This window comes from Cebus imitator, unplaced genomic scaffold (genome assembly GCF_001604975.1).
Source record: "Cebus imitator isolate Cc_AM_T3 unplaced genomic scaffold, Cebus_imitator-1.0 Scaffold47, whole genome shotgun sequence".
NCBI lineage: Eukaryota > Metazoa > Chordata > Mammalia > Primates > Cebidae > Cebus > Cebus imitator.
The window spans coordinates 65,282-75,091 of record NW_016107362.1 but is presented as its reverse complement, the minus strand read 5'-3'; the positions used below and the strand labels follow the sequence as shown (position 1 = coordinate 75,091).

The 9,810-nt window shown below is 36.3% G+C and overlaps 1 protein-coding gene across 3 annotated transcripts in view; it reads left to right on the top strand.

The window, feature by feature from the left end:
• UBE2K (ubiquitin conjugating enzyme E2 K) overlaps positions 1–8,726 on the top strand; it is an 82,134-nt gene extending 73,408 nt beyond the window's left edge. For 2 of the 3 annotated variants that reach the window (XM_017527245.2, XM_017527248.2), the window contains 3 exons: positions 169–268; positions 3,655–3,783; positions 4,321–8,726. In XM_017527245.2, coding sequence (XP_017382734.1) covers positions 169–268; positions 3,655–3,783; positions 4,321–4,395 — 304 coding nt within the window. In that variant the 3' untranslated portion in view covers positions 4,396–8,726. The remainder of the gene's footprint in view (positions 1–168; positions 269–3,654; positions 3,784–4,320) is intronic. The other variant, XM_017527247.2, reaches the window with a different exon arrangement.
• Positions 8,727–9,810: the final 1,084 nt, after the last annotated feature.

The following is a 9,810-nucleotide window of genomic DNA, read 5'->3' as shown; positions in this document are numbered from 1 at the left end:
CCAGGATGGTCTCGATCTCTTGACCTCGTGATCCACCCGCCTCAGCCTCCCAAAGTGCTGGGATTACAGGCTTGAGCCACCGCGCCCGGCCTCTACTAGTTTATTATTAAGAAAATGCTTTTGCCTGCAGCTTTCTTAATTGGGATATTTTTATATTTTGGATTTTAGGGCAGCTGCAATGACTCTCCGCACGGTACTATTGTCATTGCAAGCGCTATTGGCAGCTGCAGAACCAGATGATCCACAGGATGCCGTAGTAGCAAATCAGGTAAGATGGCCGCTTTTGAAAGACTTTGTTACGTATGAGTCTGTAACCATTTTAGTGGTTTTGCAACATTAACACATGAGCATACTCTCTTGAAACTAAATTTTGAAATGGTTTTCTTCCTTGTAGTAGGATTATTTTGTCAGATGTAATAGTGAAAACTTAATAGAATGTTAATATCCTAGTTTAATTGAATATATAGATGCTATTTTCCTGACATGAATATTTTTAAACACATAAAGTCCAAAGAATTACACAGTGAACACTTATATTCCTACCATGTAGATTCTATGATTAATGCTCATATATGTATCCATTTATCCTTCCATTCATTGATGATCCCTCACTGGTAATAATGTTAATCACCTCCTATCATGGCACTGATGTGGCATGGCAGAGTTGCCGATAACCTTGTAATTGTTGAATGGAATAAATATTTTTCATTTCGCTTTCCAGCTACAGTGGCTGAGTTTAATAGTTACAACAGAGACTGGACTGAAGTTATTAGTATCTGACCCTTTAAGAAACAGTTTGCCAGCCAGGTGCGGTGGCTCATGCCTGTAATCCCAGCACTCTGGGAACCTGAGGTAGGCAGATCACTTGAGGTCAGGAGTTGCAGACCAGCCTGGCCAATGTGGTGAAACCCTGTCTCTACTAAAAACACAAAAATTAGTCCAGTGTGGTGGCACACACCTGTAGTTCCAGCTACCTGGGAGGCTGAGGTGGGAGAATCACTTGAACCTGGGAGGCAGGTTGCAGCAAGCAGAGATCATGCCATTGCACTCCAGCCAGAGTGACATGAGTGAAACTCCGTCTCAAAAAAAAAAAGAAAAAAAAAAAAAAAAAAAAGTTTGTCTATACATATTCTAAGCCATTGGAATATAATGAACATTTTTTTTTTTTTTTTTTTTTAAATTTATTTAACTTAGAAAGTTTTTCTTCTCTTTACTTCTAAGATATTACCCTCTTTTCTTCCTAGCTTTATAGCTGTTCTTTGTTCGTTCCCACAATTATTTTTCTTCTTCTTTTTTAAATGTATTCCTCAGTTCTGACCTTGTTACCTTTATTTTCTGTACACACTCACACTTGGATGGTCATATCCATATTGATGTTACCACCTGTACATTGATAAAATGTTTAGGCTTGCCCTTTGTGCTAAGCATGAAAGCCTGGTGTTTAACTAAATTGGTGATGGTATCATAGAATGATAGGTTAATAGAACGATGGTGTTACACTGAGACATCCAAGGAACATTCATATAGTTAACCACTAAGTCACAGCCTTTGGAGTTTTTCTCTGTGTCTTTCTCCTGATAACCATTCCCTGTATCGTTCTGTTACTATATTTACATAATTACTCTGATTGCCATAGGTCACTTTTAAAAAATTGTTTCATTTCAACTATTCTGATCTCCCCTTTTCAACCTTTTTCTTCCTTTCTCTGTTTCTACATTGCTATCAGGTAGCTTATAAAGTGCAAATCTTACTTTATTTCATTAACAAAAACTTGTTTGTAGCTCTGTTATCACCTACTCGAGTCCAAATTCTTTACCTTGCAGATCTGAACTCTCTGCAGACCTAGCTTTATTTCCTGAATTGTTTTCTTCAAACTCAGGCTTTTTTTTTTTTTTTTTTTTTTTTTTTTTTTTTTTTTTGAGACGGAGTTTCGCTCTTGTTACCCAGGCTGGAGTGCAATGGCGCGATCTCGGCTCACCGCAACCTCCGCCTCCTGGGTTCAGGCAATTCTCCTGCCTCAGCCTCCTGAGTAGCTGGGATTACAGGCACGCACCACCATGCCCAGCTAATTTTTTGTAGTTTTAGTAGAGGCGGGGTTTCACCATGTTGACCAGGATGGTCTCGATCTCTTGACCTCGTGATCCACCCGCCTCGGCCTCCCAAAGTGCTGGGATTACAGGCTTGAGCCACCGCGCCCGGCCAAACTCAGGCTTTTTCAAGCATTGCATTTATTTTTACATATTGTATCCAATCTCTCCATATTTCCTCTGCCTGAGGAACTTCCTCTTGGCAAACTTCTTTAACCTGTATGATTTTAATTTGTGGCCGGGCGCGGTGGCTCAAGCCTGTAATCCCAGCACTTTGGGAGGCCGAGGCGGGTGGATCACGAGGTCAAGAGATCGAGACCATCCTGGTCAACATGGTGAAACCCCGTCTCTACTAAAAATACAAAAAATTAGCTGGGCATGGTGGCGCATGTCTGTAGTCCCAGCTACTCAGGAGGCTGAGGCAGGAGAATTGCCTGAACCCAGGAGGCGGAGGTTGCGGTGAGCCGAGATCGCGCCATTGCACTCCAGCCTGGGTAACAAGAGCGAAACTCCGTCTCAAAAAAAAAAAAAAAAAAAAAAAAAGATTTTAATTTGTATATTACCTTTTTTGTTTTCCCTTCAATATCTGTTTACTCCTTGCTTTATGTCTATATCCTTATAAATATGTTCTGTTATTTGCCTCAGAGTGCTTCCACTTAGGGTTTTCCATGTTTTATATATGTGCTATTTATTCATATTTGGTTGTTAAAATCATGGCTTGAGTTCCAGCTTTGCTTTCCTGTTGTGCTCTAAGCCTTAGAGGTTGAGGTTGGACTGAGGTTTCTTAGCTCCTAAAGTAGTTCAGTAATTTAACTTATTTCCTTGTTATGAAGCAGTGGTATAAACAAGATTTATCATTTTAATATGTAATATATTTAAACATATAAAGTGCCTTTAAAAGAAATAGTAAAGTGAATTGAATAGTAATTTATACTTTGCTTTACTAAGTAATGGTGTTTCCAAAGTGATAAATTTACCTCTTCCAATGCATATGGGAAGTCTTTTAATAAAAGTACTCTATTGTGAGTTTATAATCATCTCAAGATACTTAATAAGTTAGGACTTTCCATGTGGGGTTTCCATAAATCTCTGTACGTTAATGCAACTGTAAGAAAGCAGGAGAATCTAGTTATATTCTAGCCTGAACTGTTTTTAATGCAAAAGCTAGTCACATTGTAAAAAATTATTCTAATGTCCACATATTTACATATTTTATAAGCTAGTAATTCTGCGTTTAGTTGTATAAGATTTGCTGCTGTACAGAACATCTCTAATACCTCACTTCACCTAATATTAGTTTTTTGCTAGTTATATTTGTTGAATTTGGAGATCAAAGTAGATTAATTTTATTTGTCTTTATTGTCAACACAAATTGTGAGTCAAAGCTTCAGGTTAAGCGGTCTTTTCTCAAGTGACATAGCTTGTCTATAATGCAGAGTGAATCACATTTGAAATGTAGATTTGTTTTATTTGCAAAAGTAGGGTTGTAGGCAATTAAGAGCTGAAATACCATATTAAATATTATAACTGTAATGCCATCTCAATCAATTTTTTCCCCCCCATATAGTACAAACAAAATCCCGAAATGTTCAAACAGACAGCTCGACTTTGGGCACATGTGTATGCTGGAGCACCAGTTTCTAGTCCAGAATACACCAAAAAAATAGAAAACCTATGTGCTATGGGCTTTGATAGGGTAAGTACATAAGGGCATGTTGACTTTGATCTATTGATTGATTTTAAATTATTGCAAATTCTTGACTGACGAAAGTGGTTTAGAAAGTAAGAGAAATTACTAGCCTGGGCAACATGGTGAAACCCATCTCTATAAAAATCAGCTGGACGTGGTATTGAGCACGTGTAATCCCAGCTACTCTGAAGGCTGAGGTGAGAGAATCCCTTGGGCCCAGGAGGTTGAGGCTGCAGTGAGCAATGATCATGCCACTGCACTCTAGCCTGGGTGATAGAGCAAGACCCTGTCTCAAAAAAAAAAAGGAAAATAAGAGAAAATCTAGTTTTAGTAAACAAATTTTCTGTTTTCGAAATCAGTGATTTTTTTTCTTTTTACTGATTTCAGTCATTGATTTTAGAAGCTTTTCATGCACTGCAAGTGTAAAGCAACTTGCAGAAAAGAAACAAGGTGTTAATTCTCAATATAAAGAGAGTGAGTGGTTCAATACTGTTTAAATGTTTCCTTGAGATTTAATTTCTTGTCCCCTTTTCTTCTTTACAGAATGCAGTAATAGTGGCCTTGTCTTCAAAATCATGGGATGTAGAGACTGCAACAGAATTGCTTCTGAGTAACTGAGGCATAAAGAGCTGCTGATATAGTCAAGCTTGCCTCTTCTTGAGGAGCACCAACATCTGTTATTTTTAGGATTCTGCATAGATTTCTTTTAAACTGGCATTCTTGCCTAATGATGTTATCTAGGCACCATTGGAGACTGAAAAAAAAAAAATCCCTGCTCTGTAAATAAAGCTAATTAAACGTCTGTGTAAATTTAAAAAAGGGGAAATACTTTAATTTTTTTTCTTAATAGTGTAAAAATTCCTTGAGCTAAGCTAAAACCATGGAAGAAACATGCTACTTTAGTGTTTAGCAGTGTACCAAGACTAGCAAGAGTTTGCTTCAGGATTTTGTTGAATAATTAAGATAATATTTTGAGTGTGTCAGGGCCATTCAAATTGTTGGTGTTGCATCACAGCTACCTTAACTGTTTTAACATGGATCCTCTGTGCCTGTGAATTTACTTGCATGCTTGTACTTGACTTCTTAGGATGGGTAGCTGAAAAGACCACCATTTTAAGCATTTGAGAATTCTTAAATAGGAGATTAACTCAGAATTGAAGATGGTGACCTATTCAGAGCCTTTTTGTCCTTGTCAACAGACTGGGACCTAATGTCTTTCCCCTCCCCCCTTAACACACACAGCTAATATTCTAATGGTAAATTTCTCTGTATTTGGTGAGGAAATGTGCTGAGGGACAGTGTGTATCCCTTGCTTAATTTTTAGGTTGGAAATGTTTTGTCCCAGTTCTTCAAATACTCTTAAATTTTTCCTAATGTAAAAATGGAACTGCCAATTTTATTTCTCTTGTAAAAATAGTAAATACTTGATGTTACATTATTCCCAGGTTTAATGAAAGAACCCAACTTAGTTTTTCAATGAATTTGACACTTATTTTTAAAATGATGACATTTTTCTTTGAGAACTGGCAAGGATGCAGTCAACTGTTTCCAATAATTTTTAGCCTAATTTTGGGTTCTATAGGGATTGCTTTATTGGATAACTTCAATCATTCTTGCTTGCACTTCCCGTATTGACACTTGAAAGCTGTGTTGGTGTTTTATTGTACATACTTCAGATGCACATAGGAATAGAAGTGTGATATAAATCTAGCTTTCTTTATGATGTTTCTGATAATATGAAAATTTAAAACTTTACCTTCTCTTGTACATAGACTATTTGTATTAAATTTACATTTCATTCTAAGTTCAAAAGTTTGAAAATTATTAGTTTTGCAAGATCAAACACTAATGTGACCATTTTATGAAGGTTGAAGTAGATTTATGCAGGCAGTTCTACATATAGAAATACAATTCTTTCTAAATTTTTAGGACCAATACAAAATAACAAAAATGGAATCAGACTGAATTGAAGTAAGGCTGTATATTGAAAGTCATATTATAAAAGGTTTGCTTTCTTTAAGTGTTATTTATCTTAAATTATAATCCTTAAGTGTTTGGAAGATAATTTTTGAATCATAAAGTCAGCATAACTTCATTTGACTTCTCAATAATCTTGATACTAGAAGCAATAAAAGAACCATTATTAAATATATTGTAATGTTAAAGATGTGAAGGTTCTTCCAAAAATTTGTAAGCCTTTCCTAATTAACAGTAAACTCTTGTAGTTGATACTGCATTCTAAACACAAGTTGCTGTTTTTCCCCATATGTTTGCTTAAGCATGTCTTTATACAATCACCTCCTTTTATTGCTGTAGTTTATTTTCTAAAGATGCCAAAGGAAACAGGATTTTTCTTTATTTATTTTAAATATCTGAAACCTTGTACTTTATATTTTGAAGTAAGGTGGGATTGTGTGAAAATGTGGATGGTTTTTCTCCATTATTGGTTAGAATTACTTTTTTTAAGTGGAGAGCAATTTGGTAGTATTAATAGAATTTGGGTTTAAAAATATCAGACACATCTACCCAGTTTATTTTTTGCCTGTATTATCAGGGTTTATGTAATTGTCCTGTGGTTAGACGAAGGTGAGAGAGCTCAGAGGTTACTAAAGGTCAAACATTACGTACGTACGTACATACATACATACATGCATACATACTCTTGGAGGCAGCTATATCCTGCTTTGATTTTTATGCACATGAGCCCTATAGGGTATATACCCATCTAACTACACTTCAGTATCCCCAGTGCCCATGAAATTGGAAAGTACAATATTTGGTTTGAGACGTTCTTCATAATAGATTCTTTATTATAAAAATTTACCTCATTTACATTTAATGTGATGATCTTTTTTTTTTGTCCTTTCTGTTATATTTCCCACTGTACTATTTGGTTTTTGTCTTTCTCTTGTCTGCAGGTAGATTTAGTTACCCAAACATAGAAACTAAAGCAATTGCCTTTTTCCTCTGGCCTTAAATATGTGTGGAAAAAAGACACTAAAAGATCAGGCCTAAGGGAAAAGTACCCTGGTGGAAATTATTTTTGTAATTCTTAATGTTTTTGAGTTGGCTCCATTTGTCAGTTTTAAAAGCCTCAAAAATCATATTTTAAAAAAAATCCAGTGAAATCCCATTTAGGGCAGGCAGATTTGCTAGATGTCACTGATACTCCAGTAGGCTTTTGTTATAATTAGGCCTGTTCCTGAGTATGTGCCTCTTTTAAAGGAAGAAATAATTAGCTGTATAGTATTTCAGTACTGATTACTGAATGAATGAATGAATGAATGAGTGGCATTTAATGGACCCAAATAAGTATTCAGTGGTATATAAATATTTGAGGAACTGGGTACTGAATTAGATGCTCTGAACTGGCAACCCGAAATGTTTGGAATTAAAACTGTGGTTTACTTAAACACAACACGTTCAAGGATATATAAATGTTTGGAGTCTAAGTATTTTGCCTTTGAAGAGAGTAATCTATAAAATGAAAGACTGATTTTTTTTTTAGAAGTAATACACATTTATGATTGTTGGTGGCACATAAAACTATGCAAAATAATTCTTTTTAAGTATCTATAGGAAAGAATTGGCAGTTTAAATGGATTTTGCTTATTTATGCACTACAGAATGCAGCATACTGTATTACTGTTGAGGCTGCTTAGTAAGTTTACCAATGTGAAAAGCAAATCTTGGGTATAAGTGTATGCCTGTTTTGAGCTTTTAAAACTCTGCTGTAGGTGTATGATAATGTTTTACAATCCTATGTAGGAAATTATGAATTTTTGTTGCTGTTGTTTTAAAGATTTAAGATGGATTGGGGTAGGGAACAGCTGGAGCCAGCTATATACCTTCTAGTATGTAGAGGGAAACAGTGTTTAGATATGAAAAAGGAAGCTGTCTGTTTACAGTTAACTTTATTTCATGGACTTCTACAAAATGATGTTGTATTAATCACTTTTTCTAGTTCGAGGAATTTCAATTCCAGGGTACAAACCATTGATTTTAAAAATTGCATTTCCATTATTTTGGTACCATTTTAAAATAAATGCTTACCATCAGCCAGTTGCTGTCGCTGGGAAGAAGGCAACTTGAAGTATTTGCTGATAAATAGCCTTTATTCCCAAGTGTGACTTTTCTTCAGTGTCTACATATTATGTCACACATTCTATTTGCACTGCTGCAATATAGATCAAAAATCTTGTGGCATGGGGGTAGGGGAGTGTTAGTATCTCCCTTGTCCCATTTGTTATGTTACTGCTTTATTGGACTGATCTACCCTCATGAACTTGCAATTACCTAAATGGAAGGTTTGAATGTGTCACCTTTTGCTTGGTTATTTCAACCATGCTGCTATATATAATCAGGTGTGGCACAGTTTGTCAGTTTGATTCTAGGTGTGAGTGGATAGAAATCATTACACTGTGCTGTTAACGATCCTAGTCTGCTTGCTGTTACCTACTTTTTACAGGCATCATAATAAAAGCTAGACTATTTCTTTGAGGGGAAAGAGACTTATTTAATGTAATTTAAAAACTTTTCCAATAGAAAATGAAATATTATTGAAAATAATATCTATTTTTTAGCTTTCAGCAATTGATGGTGCTTTGTTGTGGTGTCTGCTGGAAGTCTACTGCCATTATAGGGAACCTTGCTTGTTAGCTTCTCTAGATCTCTATTCTAAACAATCTGTTAGTGATGATAAATTCTGTAGGAGGGTCTATTCTGAGCCGTTAACTTCCTGTAAGGGGAAAATGGGTGGGTTACCAGAAATACCATTGAAATAGGGTGGGCTGTGGGTGGAGGGTTGGGTATTTGTCTTGAGAATTAAAAACTACGAAACACTTTTGTACACAACTGATTTTTAAAAAAATAAACACATTTTTAAAGATGTTGAATTTTTCCCCCCTTATTGGGAATTCTTAAAAATAAATGCATGCATGTTTTCCCCTGAAAATGGTTTATATCTTATTTCTGGGTACTCATCTGTGGACAAGCAATTAAGTCTTAATCTAAATAAGAATAAGAACTAGGCAGGTATTTCTCCTTGACAAATTTCATAGTGATTGACATGATGAATGCAGTAAATTGTATCAGATTTTTGAATTTAAAAACATTGAAATTTAGTTCTAATTAAACATATTAAAACTAGGACATTATTTGCTTAGGTTCTAATGCAAAGTTTAGAGTAATTAAGAGTTAGTTGGCCAAGCGCGGTGGCTCACCCCTGTAATCTCGACACTTTTGGAAGCCAAGGCAGGCGGATCACGAGGTCAGGAGTTCATGACCAACATCGTGAAGCCCCATCTCTATTCAAAATACAAAAATTAGCTGGGTATGATGGCGCGTTCCTGTAATCCCGGCTACTCGGGAGGCAGAGGGAGGAGAATTTCTTGAACCGGGGATGCAGTGAGCCGGGATTGCCCCACTGCACCCCATACCAGCCTGGGCTACAAAGCAAGACTCTATCTCAAAAAAAAGTTAAGTAATACTTTGTATTCTGTTTCCATATATGCTTTCTGGAAATGTTGCATGGTACTGTCAAAAAGACTGAATTGTTTCAGAAAGTCCAGGGTTTAATCCCAGCTTTTACTCCAGAGCAGAGAGCTGGACTTTCCTGAGCCTCAGTTTCTTCATCTAGGTAAGATATTTGCTCAGTACTTTGTAGCATGTTTGTGAAGATAAAATTAAGTAATTGACGTAGCTGTAAAAGTACTTAATATATTTGTATAGACGTTACTATAATTCTAACACTAAATTTTGGCTGAACTATGAAAGGATTGCTCTGTTCCTAATCTGAAACCACCAACAAAATACCTTGTTTGAAAATTGTTCAGGCTGGCCGGGCACGGTGGCTCACACCTGTAATTCCAGCATTTTGGGAGGCCAAGGTGGGCAGATCACGAGATCAGGAGATGGAGACCATCCTGGCTAACATGGTGAAACCCTGTCTTATTAAAAATACAAAAATTGGCCAGGCGCGGTGGCTCAAGCCTGTAATCTCAGCACTTTGGGAGGCCGAGGCGGGTGGATCAC